Genomic DNA, 22,739 nt, shown 5'->3' on the forward strand with positions numbered 1-22,739 from the left:
CAAAAAAGGGATACAATACAATGCAATACAATACTGTGCCATACAATGCAACACAAAGCATTACAATGACCATGCAACGCAATACAATACCACACAAAGCAATACAACACAATGCAATACAATAAAACACAATAACACATATTGCAATACAACACAATGCAATACAACACAACACAATAACGGACAATACAATGTAACTCAGTATACTCAATGGAACATATTATAATGCAATATCATGCAGTACAACACGATACAATAAAACACAATGCAGCACAATACAATACAATAAAGCACAACACATAACATACAGCACAATACAACACAATAAAGCACAATACAACACGGCACAATACAACAGAGCACAACACAATATAACCCAACCCAACCCAACCCAATACCACAATACAACCCAACCCAATACAACCTAACCTAGCACAATGCAATATGTTACAACACAATACAATGCAATATAATAAAACACAACCCAACCCAATCCAACACAGCACAGCACAACACAGCACAACCCAACCTAACACAGCACAACCCAACCCAACCCAGCACAACCCAACGCAACACAGCACAACCAAACCCAACCCAACCCAACACAGCACAACCCAACCCAACCCAACACAACCCAGCACAACCAAACCCAACTCAACCCAACCCAACACAGCACAACCAAACCCAACCCAACCCAGCACAGCACAACCCAACCCAGCACAGCACAACCCAACCCAGCACAACCTGACTCAACTCAACCCAACCCAACCCAGTACAACCCAACCCAACCCAGCACAACCCAACCCAACCCAGCACATCACAACCCAATCCAACACAGCACAACCCAACCCAACCCAACCCAGCACAACCCAACCCAACCCAACCCAGCACAGCACAGCACATCACATCACCTCACAGCACAGCACAGCACAGCACAGCACAGCACAGTGGACCACTCACTTCTGCTCCTGCACCCAGGTGTTGACATTCTGCACCACCAATTCACTCTCGTGGTGCAGGCGATCTCCGTTGGCCCGAGATTCCTCCAGAGAGATCTTCAGGCCCTGGATCTCCTCGTTGGCGCTGCGGTTGTTGTGGCGCTGCTGCTCCAGCTCACCGTGCATTTTGTTTGTCTGCAGAATGAACAGAAGAAGGAAAAATGGACTTATGTACCATGAAGATGATGAGTTTATGGGGGAAAAAAAGTGTGAGAGTGTGGTGAGAGAGAGAGAGAGTGCGTGTGTGTGTGTGTGAGTGTGTGTGTGCGTGTAAGTGTGTGCGTGTATGTGTGTGTGTGTGTATGTGTGTGTGTGTGTGTGTGTGTGTGTGTGTGTGTGTGTGTGTGTGTGTGTTACGGAGTGGTGTGCTATGGTGTTTGCAGGTATACATTCATGCCTGTCTGCATGTGCATGTGTGTGTGCATGCTTGCATGAGCACTCCCACTCATTTTCAGCTGACACACATCCAGATCACCCACACCTTCCCAACCTCCCCTTATACACACACACACACAAACACACCCACCTGGACCCCCTACCTACCACTCGCCCCCCCACACACACATGCACACCACCCATCCACCTGAATACACACACACATCAACACTCGCACACACACACACAGACCCATACCCACACATAACACTCCAACTCACCCACACACACACATGTAACACCCCCATCAACCCACCTACCTACACACTCATAACACACACCTACTCTCACCCACCCACACCCTCAAACACACACACGCACACACACACACATACACACACACACAAACACCCTCAGACACACACACCAGCAGCCAGTGACACCACACTCACGTCATCCATGGAGTTGCGTAGCTTCTCCTGCAGGACGCCCAGCTCCTTGCGGACCAGAGTTGTCTCCTCCTCCTTGGAGCGCAGGTCCTCCAGCATCTCCTTCTGCTTCTCCTGGCTGCTCACCAGGTCCACCTGCAGGCTGCTGTAGCGCTCCTCAAAGTGACGCAGCTACACACACAATGACGTCAACCGTGTCAAGTGTTTGTTCCCTCAAAGTGACGCAGCTACACACACACACAGACGCCAACCTCTGTCAAGTGTTTGTTCCCTCAAAGTGACGCAGCTACACGCACACACAGACACCAACCCCTGTCAAGTGTTTGTTCACTCAAAGTGACGCAGCTACACACACACACAGACACCAACCCCTGTCAAGTGTTTGTTCACTCAAAGTGACGCAGCTACACACACACACAGACACCAACCCCTGTCAAGTGTTTGTTCACTCAAAGTGACGCAGCTACACACACAATGACGTCAACCGTGTCAAGTGTTTGTTCCCTCAAAGTGACACAGCTACACACACACACACAGAGACACCAACCACTGTCAAGTGTTTGTTCACTCAAAGTGACGCAGCTACACACACAGACATAGACGCCAACCCTTGTCAAGTGTTTGTTCCCTCAAAGTGACACAGCTACACACACACACAGAGACACCAACCTCTGTCAGTGTTTGTTCCCTCAAAGTGACGCAGCTACACACACACACACACACACAGACGTCAACCTCTGTCAAGTGTTTGTTCCCTCAAAGTGACACAGCTACACACACACACACACAGACGCCAACCACTGTCAAGTGTTTGTTCCCTCAAAGTGACACAGCTACACACACAGACACACACACAGACACCAACCTCTGTCAAATGTTTGTTCCCTCAAAGTGACACAGCTACACACACACACACACACACACACACACAGAGACACCAACCTCTGTCAAATGTTTGTTCCCTCAAAGTGACACAGCTACACACACACACACACAGACGCCAACCCCTGTCAAGTGTTTGTTCCCTCAAAGTGACACAGCTACACACACACACACACACACACAGACGCCAACCCCTGTCAAGTGTTTGTTCCCTCAAAGTGACACAGCTACACACACACACACACACACACAGAGACACCAACCTCTGTCAAATGTTTGTTCCCTCAAAGTGACACAGCTACACACACACACACACACACACACACAGAGACACCAACCTCTGTCAAATGTTTGTTCCCTCAAAGTGACACAGCTACACACACACACACACAGACGCCAACCCCTGTCAAGTGTTTGTTCCCTCAAAGTGACACAGCTACACACACACACACACACACACAGACACCAACCTCTGTCAAATGTTTGTTCCCTCAAAGTGACACAGCTACACACACACACACACAGACGCCAACCCCTGTCAAGTGTTTGTTCCCTCAAAGTGACACAACTACACACACACACACACACACAGACACCAACCTCTGTCAAGTGTTTGTTCCCTCAAAGTGACACAGCTACACACACACACACACACAGACGCCAACCCCTGTCAAGTGTTTGTTCCCTCAAAGTGACACAGCTACACACACACACACACACACACACAGACGTCAACCTCTGTCAAGTGTTTGTTCCCTCAAAGTGACGCAGCTACACACACAGACGTCAACCCCTGTCATGTGTTTGTTCACTCAAAGTGACACAGCTACACACACACACACAGACACCAACCCCTGTCAAGTGTTTGTTCACTCAAAGTGACACAGCTACACGCACACACACACACACACACCAACCTCTGTCAAGTATTTGCTCCCTCAAAGTGACGCAGCTACACACACACAATGACGTCAACCGTGTCAAGTGTTTATTCCCTCAAAGTGACACAGCTACACACACACACAGACACCAACCACTGTCAAGTGTTTGTTCCCTCAAAGTGACACTGCTACACACACACACACACACAGACGCCAACCACTGTCAAGTATTTGTTCCCTCAAAGTGACGCAGCTACACACACACAATGACGTCAACCGTGTCAAGTGTTTATTCCCTCAAAGTGACACAGCTACACGCACACACACACACACACAGACGTCAACCTCTGTCAACTGTTTGTTCCCTCAAAGTGACACAGCTACACACACACACAGACGTCAACCTCTGTCAAGTGTTTGTTCCCTCAAAGTGACACAGCTACACACACACACACACACAGACACAGACACCAACCCCTGTCAAGTGTTTGTTCCCTCAAAGTGACACAGCTACATGCACACACACACACACCAACCACTGTCAAGTGTTTGTTCCCTCAAAGTGATGCAGCTACACACACAGACGCCAACCACTGTCAAGTGTTTGTTCCCTCAAAGTGATGCAGCTACACACACAGACGTCAACCTCTGTCAAGTGTTTGTTCCCTCAAAGTGACGCAGCTACACACACAGACGTCAACCTCTGTCAAGTGTTTGTTCCCTCAAAGTGATGCAGCTACACACACACACACACACACACACACACACACACACACACGCACAGACGTCAACCTCTGTCAAGTGTTTGTTCCCTCAAAGTGACACAGCTAAACACACACACACACACAGACGCCAACCTCTGTCAAGTGTTTGTTCCCTCAGAGTGACGCAGCTACACACACACACACACACACACACAGACACCAACCTCTGTCAAGTGTTTGTTCCCTCAAACTGACGCAGCTACACACGCACACACACACACGCCAACCTCTGTCAAGTGTTTGTTCCCTCAAAGTGACGCAGCTACACACACACACACACAGACACACACACAGAGACACCAACCTCTGTCAAGTGTTTGTTCCCTCAAAGTGACGCAGCTACACACACACACACACACACGCCAACCCCTGTCAAGTGTTTGTTCCCTCAAAGTGACGCAGCTACACACACACACACACACAGACACACACACAGAGACACCAACCTCTGTCAAGTGTTTGTTCCCTCAAAGTGACGCAGCTACACACACACACACACACACACACACAGACACCAACCTCTGTCAAGTGTTTGTTCCCTCAAAGTGACGCAGTTACACACACACACCCACACAGAGACACCAACCCCTGTCAATACAACACAATACTGTACAACACAATACAATACAATACCACACAACACAACATGCTACACAATACTGTACAACACAATACAATAAAATAGAACACAATACCATACAACACAAATCCATACAACACAACACAACAAAACACAATACCATAATAATAATAATAATGGTATTTATATAGCTCTGAATCTTGTGCATAGGCAAATCAAAGCGCTTTTGCACCAGTCATTCACACGCATGCATAACTCTAAAACTGGAGAAACTGAAGATAAGGAAGAGGCAGGGAAGGGAGGCTATTTTGGGAAGAGGTGGGTTTTAAGGCCAGACTTGAAAGAGCTGAGTGTGGAGACTTGATGAAGCGAAAGAGGAAGTTCATTCCAACTGCTAGGTCCAGAGACAGAGAAAGAACGGCAGCCAACAGCTGAGAGTTTGAATCTGAGCATGCGTAAACACAACACATGTGTATGGGTATCCATACAACACAACACAATACCACACAACACAACACAACACAATACAACACTCACCTCCTCCTCTGTCGTCTTGTTCAGTTCCTGCATGTTCTTCAGTTCCAGCTGCAGTTTTCGCACCTTCTCTTCATACAGCTGCACCTGTTTACCGATCATTCCAATCAGTCACGCCTGTTTACCGATCATTCACACCTGTTTACTGTTTACCGTTCATTCACACCTGTTTACCGTTCATTCACACCTGTTTACTGATCATTCACACCTGTTTATTGTTCATTCACACCTGTTTACCGATCATTCACACCTGTTTACCATTTATTCATACCTGTTTACTGATCATTCACATGTGTTTACTGATCATTCACACCGATCATTCACACCTGTTTACCTATTCATCCACTTGAAAACCAAGCCTTCAATAATAATAATAATAATGGCTTCAGACATGCATAAACATGCATCTCTGACGCCTTGAAAACAGAAAAGACGCAGTGCGTGTTTACCGAGCCAGTCCTTGGGACATAAATTTTCCAAGAATTAACACGGAAGAAGAGTGAAAATCATGGTGTGGAGCTTCAACATGACAAGAGGATCATCTACTTCAAAGAAAAGTTGTTTCCCTTCCCCACTTCTTGGCCCAAGATAAACGTAGACAACAATAACAAGAAGGTATGCCCGCCTCTGTGTGCTGCAATGAGGGTGTGACTGGAGTGTGCAGAACCAGAGTGACCCTCTGGAGGTAGTCTGGAACCTCACATAATTATGGTAAGCGTCCTTGGGGCCCCTGATTTTTGTAACTTATCAGATGTCCAGATGATGATACTACTAATAATGTGAATTTCTAAAGCACCTACCCTGTCGCCTCTAAGCGCATCTAACAATACGTGTGGCATGAATGAGGAGCAGGAGGAAAAAAGGTACAAACTCAGTAGAAATGCTATTTTGAAACAAACAACAATCACACCACACATACCTCTCCTATACCTAACCCTCCTCACTCAAACACACCAACATGTACATACACAGACACATGCACACACACACACCAAGACCTTCCCTTGCCACACACACAATACCAACAACCTGTAACACACACACCCACACACATCAACACTTTGCCTTGCTGCACACACACAAACACACAAACATGCACACTCACTCATCTCAACATTCTTTCTCCCCCACCTTCCCACACCACACCCCCACCCACCTCATCCCTCAAGGCGGCATTCTGTTGATGCAGACGAGTGAGGTCAGCCTTGAGGGCGGCCAGTTGCCGCGACCTCTCCGACAGCTGCTCCATGGTCTCCTTGTGGTGACCTTGAACTGTGGTCAGCTGCACGCGCAGCTCATGGTTCATGTGCTCTGACTCCATCAGCTGACCACAGGGAGAAAGACATGTGAAGCAAGTCCCTCGGTACAGTTTCAGTTACTCAAGGAGGCGTTGCTGCGTTCAACAAATCCACATACACTACACCACATCTGCTAGGCAGATGCCTGACCAGCAGCATAACCCAACGTGCTTTTTTTTAATTTGTATTTGTATTTGTATTTCTTTTTATCACAACAGATTTCTCTGTGTGAAATTCGGGCTGCTCTCCCCAGGGAGAGCGCGTCGCTACACTACAGTGCCACCCATTTTTTTGTATTTTTTCTTGCGTGCAGTTTTATTTGTTTTTCCTATCGAAGTGGATTTTTCTGCAGAATTTTGCCAGGAACAACCCTTTTGTTGCTGTGGGTTCTTTTACGTGCGCTAAGTGCATGCTGCACACGGGACCTCGATTTATCGTCTCATCCGAATGACTAGCGTCCAGACCACCACTCAAGGTCTAGTGGAGGGGGAGAAAATATCGGCGGCTGATCGATCCGTGATTTGAACCAGCGCGCTCAGATTCTCTTGCTTCCTAGGCGGACGCGTTACCTCTAGGCCATCACTCCACATGTAATGTGTGTAAATGTTTTTATATCATATGTGCAGCTGAAAGACACATGTCCATGTTTATGGACAGTTAAAGTCGTATCTTGTATCTTGTGACATTGGCCTGAACTCCCGCCAATTCATGACAGTCAACTGCAATACCACACTTGGACGTCTGGTTGTGCGACATTATTGCAATACATCTTTATTCATCCATTTGGAAATTAAATGTGCAGCCATAGGCTCCTCACTCACCCCACACAATATCTCAGCCCATAGCCAAGTCCGGTACTCTCTCTGTCTCTGTCTGTCTCTCTGTCTGTCTGTCTGTCTGTCTGTCTGTCTCTCTCTCTCTCACACACACAATATGACAAAGGTTGGGCTAAAGGTATCAAAAAGCTACAAATATAAAGCAAAATACATACAAACAAGTAACACACGACAGCGGCTTCATTTCCACACACATCCCTTATCACCCTCCCCTCCACACCCACACATATAATATGTATATTAAGAAACATGTTTCCATAACAGGTTTTGCTTAAAAAAAAAATCATAATATGCAGCTGTGAACTCAGTTCAACCACATCATAACAACCACCCAAAACATTCCTGCGCCAGCAGTGCTGAAGAAGGTGGCGAAAACCATTGACCACTGAAATGCACAATTGATTCGGAGTTGGGAAATTTCTTCTACATAGGTGAATCATCTTGCTCCACACCACACACTTGCAGCTACAGGCACTACGTCTTCAAAGTGGAGCGGTGGCTTTGTGGTTATGTGAGTGACTGTGGGTTTGAGTTCTGTTTCTGGACCAGGGATTCTACTCTCTTCTTCACTGGACTTTGAGTGGTGATCTGATGCTTTGTCATTTGGATGAGACGATAAACTGAAGTCATTTTCACAACATGCCCTCAATGCCTGTAAAAGAACCCATGGCAACAGAAGGATGCTGTGTGGTGGTTGAAACCGTTTTCCTTGTCATTACAATACTTGATTAATATAACGGCTTCTTTTACTCATTCTTACTACTACTACTATTACAGCTACTGGTCTGCTACCACCACCACTACCACCATTACAACTACAACTGCTGTTGCTGCTGCTGTTGTTGCTTCCATGATCACTGTCACCACTAGACTGCAAGGGATGGAAATAAGGAAGAAGAGAAAGCTGTCCAATACTTCCTACCTCAGCCTGACTCTTTCTGAACTGTTCTTGCAGTCGCTCCTGGTCAGACCTCATGTGGGCCAGCATGTCTTCATTCTTGGCCATCTGCAACACGCACACACACACACACACACACACATACACATATACACACACACATACACAGACAAACATGCAAGCACACACACACACACACACACACAAACACACACAAACATGCAAGCACACATACACACACATACACAGACAAACATGCAAGCACACACATACACACACACACACACACATACACATGCACACACACACACACACACACACAGATCCTGTCACATCACTGAACATGTGTCCACACACTTTTAGCTTCCCCCCCCCAACTAAAATCTATGTCAGGAAAACAATACACAAGCTGTTTATAATGCATCATTGGAATCCGTGGCCAAACAACAGTAAATAATTCTTCCACCCAAACCTGTGTTTTAAAAAGCAACACAATCTACTGTTCGTGTCAAATCATTGAAACATGTGACCAAACAAAGGCAAGCTTTTCTTCCATGACCACCTGAGCATGGTGTGATGGTGGCCTAGTGATGATGTTTCTACCCAGGAAGCGAGAGAATCTGGGGTTATGGGATCGAATCCAACACTCGACAGCATTTTCTCCCCCTCCACTAGACCTTGACTGCTGGTCTGGACGCCAGTCATTCAGATGAGAAGATAAACCCAAGTCCCACATGTCGTATGCACAAGAACCCATGGCAAAAAAAAAAGGGTTGTCCCTGGCAAAATTTTGTAGAGGATTCCACTTTAATGGACAAACAAATACACTTGCAGGCCCTGCAGACTGCCGACGCTGGAACTGTGACGGATGAACCCGGGTGTGGCCATGTATGGGGGAATCTAAATGAGCGGTGTGGGAGTAATGCCACTGAAACAATGCAGATGATGGGGCAGCAAAAAAATACCCCCCCCACCCCAAAAAAAAACCCAACTCAACAACACTTGCAGGCAGATGGCAAAAAGAAAGGAGGGGTGGCACTGCACTGTAGGGACGTGCTCTCCTTGGGGAGAGCAGCCCAAATTTCACCCGAAGACATTTGCTGTGACAAAAGAGTGACAGAATACAATACACAATACAATGCAAAATAATGCAATGTAATACTATGCAATAAAAATAGAACGCAAACCAATGCAATGCAAACCAATGCAATGCAATACAATGCAATGAAATACAATACACTACAAAGCCAAACAACGCACAATGCAATAAATTGCGATACAACACAATGCAAAACAACACACCATGCCCGCCACACACAGCCCACCTCCTGTGCCTGTTGCTGCAGCTGTTTCTTGCAGCCCTGCAGCTCCACATGGGCTGACCTGAGCTGCCCCTCCCTGTCGCCCACCTCCTCCCTCAGGCCCCGCACCGTCTTCTGCAGCTCGTCATGCTCCGCACGCTGCCGCACCATGGAGTCGTCACGACTCTTCACCTGTACACCATGTCAGAGACAAGGCATCGTGTCATTCGCTGCATCAAGGAGTCAACATGACATTACCTGTATACCACCTCAGAGACAAGGCAACATGTCATCTGCTGCATCGAGGAGTCAACATGACATTACCTGTACACCACCTCAGAGACAAGGCATCGAGTCATTCGCTGCATCGAGGAGTCAACATGACATTACCTGTACACCACCTCAGAGACAAGGCAACATGTCATTTGCTGCATCAAGGAGTCAACATGACATTACCTGTATACCACCTCAGAGACAAGGCATCATGTCATTTGCTGCATCAAGGAGTCAACATGACATTACCTGTATACCACCTCAGAGACAAGGCATCATGTCATTTGCTGCATCAAGGAGTCAACATGACATCACCTGTACACCATGTCAGAGACAAGGCATCGTGTCATTCACTGCATCAAGAAGTCAACATGACATTACCTGTACACCACCTCAGAGACAAGGCATCATGTCATTTGCTGCATCAAGGAGTCAACATGACATCACCTGTATACCACCTCAGAGAGAAGGCAACATTATTCCGGTGGCATAATGGTTCAGATGCTTCTCTGCCAGTACAGTGTCTGTGAGGGTCTGGGTTTGAATCCCGGCCTCGCCCTTTCTCCAAAGTCTGACTGAGCATTTAGTCATTCAGATGAAACATTAAACTGAAGGTTCCATGTGTAGCACACACTTGGAGCACAGAAAAAAGAACCTATGGCAACATAAGTGTTGTCACCTGGCAAACTTCTGTAGAAGAAATCCATTCTGATAGATAAACAAATACACAAGCATGCACTCAGGCCTGACTAGTGCAGTGAGTTGGTTAAGCTGTTATCAGGCGAACGCCTAGCAGATAAGGCGTAGCGTATATATGGATTTGTCCAAACGCAGCAACGCGTCTTTAAGAAACTGCACCTGAAATGCAAGCGCACAGTCTCTGCCGCACAGCATGTATCAGACAGCCTCACCTTGTCAGCGTATTCGCGGAGCTGCCTCTGGTATGCGGTGACGTCCTCCTCCAGAGAGATGCAGGTCTTCCTGCTGGTCTGCAGCTGTTTGCCTGTCTCCTGGTGCCGGCCACGCTCCGCACGCAGCTCCGTCTGCAGCTGGTCCAACACCTGGTCCTGCTGTGACACCTGACCACAGGTACAGGTGTTAGGATCATTATTAGTACCATTATCATTTATGTATGTGAATGATAGTCAGTCATGTCCAACAATGACCATCAGAACAGCAGAGAAGGCAGCTGCTGTCCTGACTACCTGGGCTAGAATTTGATTATAGTGGAGAGTGTCTTGCCCACTTGATCACTTCTCCTGTGGACCAGGTACGAGTATTCTCCTACAAACACACTATTCTAATTTTGTTTATTCTTGGTAAAGTTGAAATTCTAAACTTAACCGTTTATGGATTCCAGAAGCATGAAAATGAAGCTTTGTTCGACAAATTACATCAACAATTCCCCATTGATTTTCGTTATTTTAGTGAACCACCCTGTTGTTTTTTTTTTTTTTTTTTTTACTGCAGTGGTCTCATGCAGTGCTGGTCCAGTGGAGTTGTAGCATTCATGTTGCTATGGGGTAGAATGAGTTAAAAGGACCGATTTACGCACATCTCGCTCGGTCCATGTAAAATTGAAATGAAAAGTTAAAAATACTTATTTCCATGCAGTCGTTTACTAGCCCCTCCAGTTAACTCACTCGCTGCCATTGTCCGCATATGCGGACATCGTCGGAGAAAGCGTTGGATGCCAATGTCCGCATATGCGGACTTGGATTTTAAAAAGTCGTGCTGTCGGAGTGACGCGTCGGATGCGAAAATCAAAAGCAGATGTGATATCTTATGTCACCTCTGGTCAGCTTTTCATTCACACACGCTGCGTGTGTGTCGCGATAAGCTCAACCGCAGTTGATAACAAAGCGTGCCCCCTGTCAGCTTTGTAAGTTGTTTGACAAGATGGCGTCACGGCGAAGTGTTCGACACAGTCGGAGAGGTGAAATGTTACTCAGCGTCGAAGATGCTTTGGAAATGATCCAAACTGAAGGCTCTGATGTCAAAGGAGATCATGTTGATTCTTCGGACAGTGAATTTGAACCAGATCCCAATGAACTAGAAATAGATTCGGCCGCTGAAGAGAGTGTTTACAATGGAGAGGAAAGTGAGGAATATGTGCCAGCAGAGAGACAGACACAGACGACGAAACCACTGAGGAAACGGACGATTTTGCAAGTGTTTTCACCAGTGATTGGACTGACAATTTTTCCTTTTTCCCTCTTGCACATCCCTTCACTGGCATACCAGGTTTGTCAGCTGACTGGCCAGTCAACACCCAGCTGGTTGAGTTTTTTTCTTTGTTCTTTGATTTTCATTATGTAGAGACAATTTTTTTTTGAATGTGTGAATTTCAACTTTCTTCACCACCTGTTCATACTTCATTGCATGCACTAGGTCTTCAGTTCCTCAAATAGTGTTAGAATGTGATGTGGAACACGTTGGTGTACCTTTCTGATGGGTGCAAAAATGCTAAAAAATACACAAAATATGGACACCACGATCAACATCAAGATGGTGAGTAAATACTTTGATTTTTTGCACACATATGGAACAACATTCCTTGCATACATATACTAAATATCAATTGTCTGGGTGTTTATTTGTTTTTTTTACAATTTTTTCCCCATCCTATACAAACCCTGGGTTTTCAGGGATTGGCAAGGGCAAAAACTCTTGGCATGGAGTGAGTTAATGTCACAGAACAAACACATTGTAACCAACTCTGCATCAAAACTACAACTGACCCCAGATCAACACGATAAACATGATAACTTACAATATGCTGGATTTGTTCTTGGCATCGCTGGTTATTGAAACATTACATATCATCTTGAATCATTTTGCAAGTCTTTTATTACAGCAAGTTATCACCAAAACCAATGCAAGTCAAAACTGTTCACTCTTGAGACTGCATTCATACTGAACCCATCTCATCACTTTTCAAACGATTTTCTAGCAACACCAACTGATGGTTTTTTTTTCTCCTTCATTGGTAACATTTTTTTTTGCCTGGCGTATTCTATAAAGTGCTAGAAAATCCCCACCTGTTCTGTTACTAATGCTATGCACAGGTATGTATTGTGCATAAAGCGTAGGGATCAAGGCTAGGGAAAAACAACACCCTATAGCCTGAAGATGAACAGAAGTTCCTTGTGTGTTCTTCTCTTGTTACTGTAGTTCCTTGCATATTCATTTGTACTTCCCTTATCACAGTAGTTACATATTTGTTTGTATGTATGTTTCTTCTCTCATTAACGTAATTACTTGTGTATTTGTACTTTTCTTCTCCTATAATGGCGTTTTCTTGTTTGCATATTAGTACTTGTCTTCTCTTACAATAGAATTTCCTAGCTACTTTTCTTTTTGATTCTACTTTTCTTCTCTTGTTATCATATTTCCTTGTTTCCTTACACACATACTACTACTACTACTAATGATAAACATAGGTCATGGCCCCTTATGAAGGGTTATGTGAACATGCATAATGAAAGCATAAACAAATAAATGCACCCTATGAATCACAGTACAGAGAACAAGGTTAAAATGCTACTATTGGAGGCGTGACAGTCACCTGGTTGGTCAGCATCCTCTCCTGCTCCCGGGAGCCGTCCAGCTCGACACGCAGTTTCTGGGCCTGCTGCTTGAAGGTCTGCACCTCCTGCACCGCGCTGTGGAACTCGTCCCGGATGCTGGACAGGTCCCGGTGCGTCCTCTCCAGCACCATCGCCTTCTCTCGCAGCTCCTCCTCCACACTCCCTGCCCGCTCCTGGGCCACCTTCATGTCACTCTGAGGGGGTGGGGTGGGGGTGGGCACAGGAAGAGAGAGTGAGTGAGAAGGTTTGTTCATATACATAGGCCATGGCCTCTTGTGAAGAGGTTTGTGAACATGTATAAAGAAAGTATGAAGGGTTGGGTGTGGGAAGAGAGAAAGAGAGAGAGAGATGGTTTATTTATATAATACATAGAGCATGGCCTCTCATGAAGGGGTACGTAAACATGTATAAAGAAAGTATGAAGAAAATAAAAGCTCAGTTCAGTTTAGCTGCTCATGGAGGCATCACTGCGTTTGGACAAATCCATGAACATGCTACATCTACCTCATCTGCTATGCAGATGCCTGACCAGAAACATAACCTAACGGAAAATAAAGGCATGCTATTCGTCAAAGTACTGACTAAACACCAACACAAACAGTCACATGAAATAGCAGTTTCCGTATGTGAACTTGTGAAACAAAAGCATGAATAAATAAAGGCATGTTAAAGTTCAGAGACCAGAGTAAACATCAATGTAAACATTCTCATGAAAATACAGCAGCTTCACTATTTTGATATCATTGTGAACAGAAACAAAGAAACATTTCTGAAAGCCTCAGTAGAAGCTGATGACATTAGTAAACAAGGCCTAACTGATTCTGTCATGACACCCCTTGTAAGTGAGTAAGAAAATATTTAAAGAGCTAAAATACTGTTAAAAAATAATAGATAAGAAGTCAGGCAGTGCCACAGCAGAACTGGTTATGTGCTGGACTTCTGATATACATGGTTGCTTTTTCTTTCTCAAGGCCTGACTAAGCGCGTTGGGTTGCGCTGCTGGTCAGGCATCTGCTTGGCAGATGTGGTGTAGCGTATATGGATTTGTCCGAATGCAGTGACGCCGAATGCAGTGACGCCTCCTTGAGCTACTGATACTGATACTGATACAGTCTTTACCAGTGATCAGGGTTTGAAGCCCCATTTTAGCAGGGAGTTATGTCCTTGGGGAAAAACACCTTACTCTGACTTTCCTCACCCAACCCAGGTGTGAATGGAAACCTGACTTCCGTAGGGGACGGTTAAAACTGCTGAAGGAGAGGACTGGGCCCTGCCTTCCTATGCTCAGCCCTAGACACAGTGGGTATAGATTCACTGCCCAAATGGTCATATAAGGCTACAAGACCTTTAACCCTGAAAAGAAATAATCGACCACAAGTTTCCTGTTGGTGTGTTCAAGGCGCACCAGCCTGGTGACCCTCTGACTCAGCTTGTCCTGTGACCTTGAACCTTAACCAATGTACCACGAGTTTCCTGCTGGTGTGCTCCAGGCGGCCCAGCTCAGTGATCTCATCCTGTGACCTTGAACCTTTAACCTATGTACCACAAGTTTCCTGTTGGTGTGCTACAGGCGGACCAGCTCGGTGACCCTCATCCTGTTACCTTTCACCTTTAACCTATGTACCATGAGTTTCCTGTTGGTGTGCTCAAGGTGGACCAGCTTGGTGACCCTCGTCCTGTGACCTTCAACCTTTAATCTACATACCATTAGTTTCCTGTTGGTGTGCTCCAGGCGGACCAGCTCCGTGACCCTCTGACTCAGCTCGTCCTGTGTGGTCTGCAGGTTCTTCTCCATCAGCATCAGCTTCTCCTCGTGGTGCGCCAGCTGCTCCGTGAACATACACACACACACATACATATAAATGCATACACACACATAGGTATATATATACACATAAACACACACACAAATACATACACACATGTATGTGCATACACACATAAACACATACATACACAAATACAGATATGTATGTGCATAAACACACACACATTTCCATATAATACACATGCACACAAATACAGACATGTGTGTGCATACACACACACATACATGTATGTACATTCACACACACACATACACACACACATGTATGTGTGCACACACATGTACACATACACCCATACAAGCATGTGCACACACACACATACACATCTGTGCAAAACACACACACACACACACTTACATATGAACACACCCATTCATGTATGTGCACACACACTTACATACACACACACATCCATACACAACCATGTATGTGCATGCACACACACACATGTAAGTTCACACACACACACACACACACTCACACATGCATGTACACAAACGCGTGTATGCATATGAACACACACACACATACAGACACACACACACGCTCATCCACAAAGCAGACACACATGCGCAGAGCTTAATACAATCACATACATATATGTCCGTCAGTAGACACAGAGAAAAACGCATAAATACACACCACCACACAAACAGACACACACACACACTCATACACTCATCTAATACACAGGTAGAATGAGTTGAAAACAACGTTTACAACTATGCACACACAGACATGTGAGTGAATGCAACTAAGCAAGGTAAGCATGCACGAAAGCACACAAAAACACACACATACATACAAACACACACACACACTCACAAGAGCATTTATATCCATACACATAACATAATTATAAATTAAGCTCATTCTAAGCTCAAGTGTTCAATTGTTTCCTCACCTAATCTAGGGCAGACACCTGCTCCTCGTAGCGAACAGAGTCCGTCTTGTGGCGCTGGTGGGCCGCCGTCAGGTTCACCTGTAGCTGCTGCATGCCCTGCTCCAGGCGCTTGATCTGCACAACGTTCATTGACTGATTGATATGGATATCTATATAGCACCTGTCAGGTTCGCCTGTAGCTGCTGCATGCCCTGCTCCAGGCGCTTGATCTGCACAACGTTCATTGACTGATGGATATGGATATCTATATAGCACCTGTCAGGTTCACGTTTAGCTGCTGTGTGCTCTGCTCCAGGCGCTTGATCTGCACAATGTTCATTGACTGATTGATATGGATATCTATATAGCACCTGTCAGGTTCATCTTTAGCTGCTGTGTGCTCTGCTCCAGGCGCTTGATCTGCACAACGTTCATTCAATCTTTTAAAACTGATCTGAAAACACATCTTTTTGAAAACGCCTATGAATAGACCTTCCATGTCTTTCCAATGACATTCAGCTATAAGCCATGCAAAATGTGTGTGTGTGTGTGTGTGTGTGTGTGTGTGTGTGTGTGCGTGTGTGTGTGTGTGTGTGTGTGCGTGTGAGTGTGTGTGTGTGTATGTGTGTAATTAAGTGATGTAATGTGTGTAGTCTTTGAATCTGTTTTATGCTTCTGTGCATTATTTTTTTCTTCTTGTAAGTTGTTGCATGTGTATGTATATTTGTTTCTTGTAAAGAGCTTTGAGCTCCCTTTATGGGAGGAAAGCACTCAACAAGTATTCATTATCATTGTATGGATACCCATATAGCACCTGTCAGGTTCACCTGTAGTTATGCTCTGCTCAAGACACTTGATCTGCACAACAACAGGCGCAATAGCCAAGTGGTTAAAGCGTTGGACTTTCAATCTGAGGGTCCCAGGTTCGAATTTCGGTGACAGCACCTGGTGGGTAAAGGGTGGAGATTTTTCTGATCTTCCAGGTCAACATATGTGCTGACCTGCTTGTGCCTGAACCCCCTTCAAGTGTATATGCAAGCAGAAGATCAAATACACATTTTAAAGATCCTGTAATCCATGTCAATGTTTGTTGAGTTATGGAAACAAGATCACACCCAGCATGCACACCCCAGAAAACATAATAGGGCTGCCTAAATGGCGGGGTAAATATAAAAAATGGTCATGCATGTAAAATGTTACATATCTGTCTGAGTGTGTATGTGTGTGTGTCTGAAATCTGATTGAATGACACAGGAAACGAATGATGAGTGCCCAGTGGCAGCCATCAGTCAGCTCTACCCAGGTAGGCCGCCTGTAGTGCAAATGACTCTGTGTTTGTAAAGCAATTGGAGCTTGGTATCTGACTGAAGATAGGTGCAAGATGAGTATCAATAACAGTAATAATGATGATAATGACAATAACAATAATGACAATCAAATTCCACACGGGTAGCTGTGGTCTAGTGGTAATCCGTCCGACTAGGGAGCGAGTGTCCTTGGGTCCAAATCCCTTGCACAGACCGGGATTTTTACTCCCATCCTCTCCCCAAACCAGACCGCTCAAGTGATGGTCTGGGTGATAGTCTTTTGGATGAGATGATAGAAATGAGGTCCTGAGTGCAGCATGGACTTGGAAGAAATAAAAGATTCAATGGCAACAAAATGGTTGTCTCTGGCAAAATTATGTAGAAAAATACATGATAATAAAACAAGTACAACTGCAGACAAAAACAAAAAATGATGGCGCTGCATTACCATGGCAACATGCTCTCCCTGGGGAAGGGGGAGCCTGAATTTCGCACAGGGAAATCTTTTCTTACAAAATGTAATATCATGCTGCTAGAAATATGCCATACACACACACAAAAATGCATGCACACATACAACACACACACATATAAACGCATATAAACGCATACAACACACACACACACACAAACGCATGTACACAAACAACACACACACTTGTAAACACATACAACACACACACACACAAACACATGCTCACAGACAACACACACATACACATGAACACGCAAAAACACAACAAATACCCAGCACTGAACAAGCCCCAGAATTGCCCAAGAGCACCGCTCACCTCATCCACAGCAGCAGCCTTCTGGTCCCGTGTCTGACCCAGCTCTTTGCGGGCGTCACTCAGGGAATCCTCCAGCTGTGAGATCTGTCGCAGCTTGTTGTCCAGGTCACCCTGACCTCTTTCCACGTCGCACTCCAGTCGCCTGATGCGCTCTTCTTTGCTCTGGAACTGAAGAGAGAAATTACATGATGAATGTCTGTGTAACCTGGCAGAAATGAAGACAGAAATCACATGACGCATGTCTGTGTAACCTGGCAGAAATGAAGACAGAAATAACATGACGCATGTCTGTGTAACCTGGCAGAAATGAAGACAGAAATCACATGACGCATGTCTGTGTAACCTGGCAGAAATGAAGACAGAAATCAACATGACGCATGTCTGTGTAACCTAGCAGAACTGAAGACAGAAATCACATGACGCATGTGTGTCAACCTGTCTGCCTGTTTATAATTATCTATGTTCTCACTGGTGTGCATTTTTTTCCCCTTCTGTTTGTTTCTTTCTGATGAACTCAGGTGTACTGGAATCAGACTCATTCCAAGTAAGGAGCATTTTTTGTGTGTATATTTTTCATTGCTTTTTAAGTTCATCACTGCTTTGTAAAATGTTACGGTCACCAAATGGCAATGGTCCAATGAAGAAACAAATATCCAGGGGTCACCAAGTGGCAATGGTCCAATGAAGAAACAAATATCCAGGGGTCGCCAAGTGGCAATGGCCCAATGAAGAAACAAATATCCAGGGGTCACCAAGTGGCAATGGTCCAATGAAGAAACAAATATCCAGGGGTCACCAAGTGGCAATGGTCCAATGAAGAAACAAATATCCAGGGGTTTCAGCCCCATATATGGACCAGGATTTCTGCTTCCTCATCCAGTAGACCTTGAGTGGTGGTCTGAATGCTAGTCCTTTGGATGAGACGATGAACCAAGGTCACGTATGCAGCATGCACTTATCGCATGTAAAGGAACCAATGGCAACAAAAGTGTTGTCATGGTCAAAAATTATGTGGAAAAGTCCACTTTGATAGTAAAACACGCCGACAGACAAAAGGGAGACCAACCCAAATTTCACACAGAGAAATCTGTTGCAACACTGTTGAAACCTTTGCTGACGCCATCATCATAATCATGATCATAATTGTCACTGCCCCCCAAATTCTCTCTTCTTTTTTTCTCTTATATTTCTCCTCCATTTGTTTCTGGAAAAGACCAGAAACCCACCCTGTTGACAAAAAACAACTACAAATTTTGAATGAATTTTCTCACAGAAAGGAGGAGTTTGTATTATACTCCATGTTTGGTGATACATATACTTACCATGTCAAACTGATGCAAACTAGGCCTATTGGTTTGCTCTGCTTGGCCATATTTCACGCGGTTAATGGTGAAAGGAAACCCCGTCTGCTCTTAGCCAATGAAATGCCTCTAAAAGCTACAAGCGCTGAATCATTCCTTTGGCAAAGGCTCTCCACGCCATCTTGTCAGGTTTACACTCTGTCTCGTCTAATGCTTTTTTTTTTTGGCTATTAAGCATGTTCCTTTGGCCTTATTTTGTTGCATGCGGCTTGATTTTATTGTATTCTTACATTTTGTGCACTCGATTCGACTCTGCCCCCTCGAATCGTACTTTTTCTCTACCTCTCAGGAGACTGCATGAGGGTGGGGGAACGAAAACGCTTTCTCTTAATATCCATGCTTTTTAGTTTTTTTTTCTAAAATGCAAGAAAGCATGGGATCATGAAAAAGAGTGGACCAACATGTGGAGTGGCGACCTAGAAGTAATGTAACTGACTAGGAGTGAGCATACAAAGGTCTTAATCCCCCCCCCTCCACTAGACACAGAGTGGTGACCTGTATTTAGTCTTTCAAATGAGACAATAAACCAGTGTTCTGTGTGCAACATGCACTTACTAGACATCAAAGAATAACAACCAGCAACAAAAAGAATAGTCCCTGGCAAAAATCTGTAGAAAAAACAATTCTGATTGTAAACCTAATATAACTGCAGAAAGAAAAAAGAAAAGAAAAATCTATGGGTGGTGTTGCATTGTGGTGACACACACTTTCCCTGGGAAAGAGCAGCCTGTTTTCACACAGTGAGAAATCTGTTTTGAAAAACAACAACAACGACAAACAAAAACACAATATAATACAAAACAATAACAGCCCACGATAACAACTGACCTCCTGGTTGCTGTGGCAGTGGTCATTCTTGTAAGCCAGGAACTGGCTGTCTGTCTCACGGGCCTTCTGGTCATTCTGCATCGCCTGGAAAAGGGGAGAGAGGGGAAGGGGGGAGAGGGTTATGGGGGTCGGGAACAGACAGTCACTGAGGTGTCTCACATAAGGTGGGGGGCAGCTTTCCTTTTTAAGTTTTTTCTCTCTCTTTTTTTGGAGGGGTGTGGGGGCGTGGGGATGAGGTGGTGCAAGATGTTGTCAGAGTGCTACATGAATAAGAGAGATACAGAGACTGAGAAAGAGATAGTCAGATAGATTGATGGGAAGAGACAGAGAGACAGGCAGAGACAGAGGAGGAGGAGGAGGAGAGAGAGAGAGAGAGAGAGAGAGAGAGGGAGACACAGACAGACAGACAGACAAATGGGGAGAGAAGGAGGGGTGAGACAGAGAAAGAGACAGACAAAGACAGAGAGACAAACAGACATATCTGGATGGACAGAGAGAGGGGAGAGAGAGAGACGGGATGTGAAAGACAGAGACAAGGAGAGAGATATGTAGAGAGGGAAAGCAGAAAGCAGACAAACCAAAAGGAATGCAGCAAAAAACGTCAGTGGTTATAACTTTTTTTTCACACAAATATGCATCACTGCAAAACATACACACACACACACACACACACACACACACTCATCACACATACAATCTGAAGGACAAAAAATTCCAATCCATGCTCTGACGTACGTGTGCGTGCGTGCATGTGTGTGTGTGCATGTGCTGTGTGTGCATATTGTGTGTGTGTGTGTGTGCACATGTATAGGCATGCGTACAAGAGCACATGTGTGTGAACATGCGTGCGTTTCTCCACATCCAAGCAGCAGCACAATTCACAACAATAACATAACAGCACAACTACCCCCCTCACATCCCCCACCCTCCAACCCACCCCCAACAAATCAAACATCCACAAAACCACCACCACCACCACCACAACAACAAAACCCCTCCCAAACCATTCTGAAACCAAGTTCTTATACTGATATGCAAATATATGTGTCCAAACTTCTAATGTACCTGTGTTTGTATCTGATTTTCAATTTATGTTTGTATTTGATTTTCAATTGATGTTTGTACCTTTTTATGTACTATCCCCCCCACCCCCTCCACCCACCCCTATTCCTTATGACCCTGGTAAACATGGCAATAAAGACATGTTCTATTCTATTCTTTGCTGATAAAGACCACCAGTCCCTCCTCCTTCCCACCGCCCCAACTCCAACTACAACTGCGATTCCTGGAGCTTCTGTTTGAGGTTGGCGATGTCTTTCTTGCAAAAAAAAACAAAACCCAACCCCAACCCAAACAAATCCTCCTCAAACCATTCTCACACCAAGCTGTTAAAGACCCCCCCACCACAGCCTCTTCTCTTCCACCCCTACCTCCAACGGCGATTTCTGGAGCTTCTGTTTGAATTTGGCGACGTCTTTCTCACAAAAAAAAAACCAAAACCAAAACAAACCCAACCCAACCCTGCTCAAACCATTCCCACACCAAGCCGTTAAAGACCCCCCACTACACCCTCATCCCTCCCTCCAACACCCAACTCCAACTGCGATTTCTGGAGCTTTTGTTTGAGATTGGTTATGTCTTTTTCACACACACACAAAAAAACAACAACAAAAAAATTCTTCCCCAACCATTCACACACCAAACTGCTAAAGACCTCCCCCACCACCATCCACCCCCTCCTCCCTCCCACCCCCCCACCTCCATCTGCGACTCCTGGAGCTTCTGCTTGAGGCCGGCGATGTCCTTCTCGCAGTCCCTGATGCGTGAGTTGGAGGAGTTGAGGTCGCCCTGGCTGTTGTTGAGCTCCCGCGTCAGCTGAGCGATGACGTCCTCGCACTTGGACACCTGGGTCTGGGCGTCACGGTGGGCGCAGTCCAGGCTCTCCAGCTCCTTACGCAGCCGCTCGATGCGCTGGTCCTTGTCCTGCTCCTGTCAGTGGAGAATGGTGTTATGGGGGTGACATGCTACACAGAATACAAACACACACCCCACAGAACACACAAACACTACACAGAACGCAC

The 22,739-nt window shown here is 45.3% G+C and overlaps 1 protein-coding gene across 1 annotated transcript in view; it reads right to left on the bottom strand.

The window, feature by feature from the left end:
* LOC143285593 (uncharacterized) overlaps positions 1-22,739 on the bottom strand; it is a 148,378-nt gene that overhangs the window by 22,006 nt on the left and 103,633 nt on the right. Inside the window, exons 35-47 of the mRNA XM_076592986.1 lie at positions 22,417-22,647; positions 20,659-20,742; positions 18,470-18,637; positions 16,405-16,506; positions 15,365-15,484; positions 13,638-13,853; positions 10,981-11,148; positions 9,821-9,988; positions 8,520-8,603; positions 6,620-6,787; positions 5,467-5,550; positions 1,826-1,993; positions 961-1,133 (exon numbers count right to left, since the gene is read on the bottom strand). Of these exons, the coding sequence (XP_076449101.1) occupies positions 961-1,133; positions 1,826-1,993; positions 5,467-5,550; positions 6,620-6,787; positions 8,520-8,603; positions 9,821-9,988; positions 10,981-11,148; positions 13,638-13,853; positions 15,365-15,484; positions 16,405-16,506; positions 18,470-18,637; positions 20,659-20,742; positions 22,417-22,647 (1,934 nt within the window). The remainder of the gene's footprint in view (positions 1-960; positions 1,134-1,825; positions 1,994-5,466; positions 5,551-6,619; positions 6,788-8,519; positions 8,604-9,820; positions 9,989-10,980; positions 11,149-13,637; positions 13,854-15,364; positions 15,485-16,404; positions 16,507-18,469; positions 18,638-20,658; positions 20,743-22,416; positions 22,648-22,739) is intronic.

Source organism: Babylonia areolata, chromosome 9 (genome assembly GCF_041734735.1).
Source record: "Babylonia areolata isolate BAREFJ2019XMU chromosome 9, ASM4173473v1, whole genome shotgun sequence".
NCBI classification, from domain to species: Eukaryota; Metazoa; Mollusca; class Gastropoda; order Neogastropoda; family Buccinidae; genus Babylonia; species Babylonia areolata.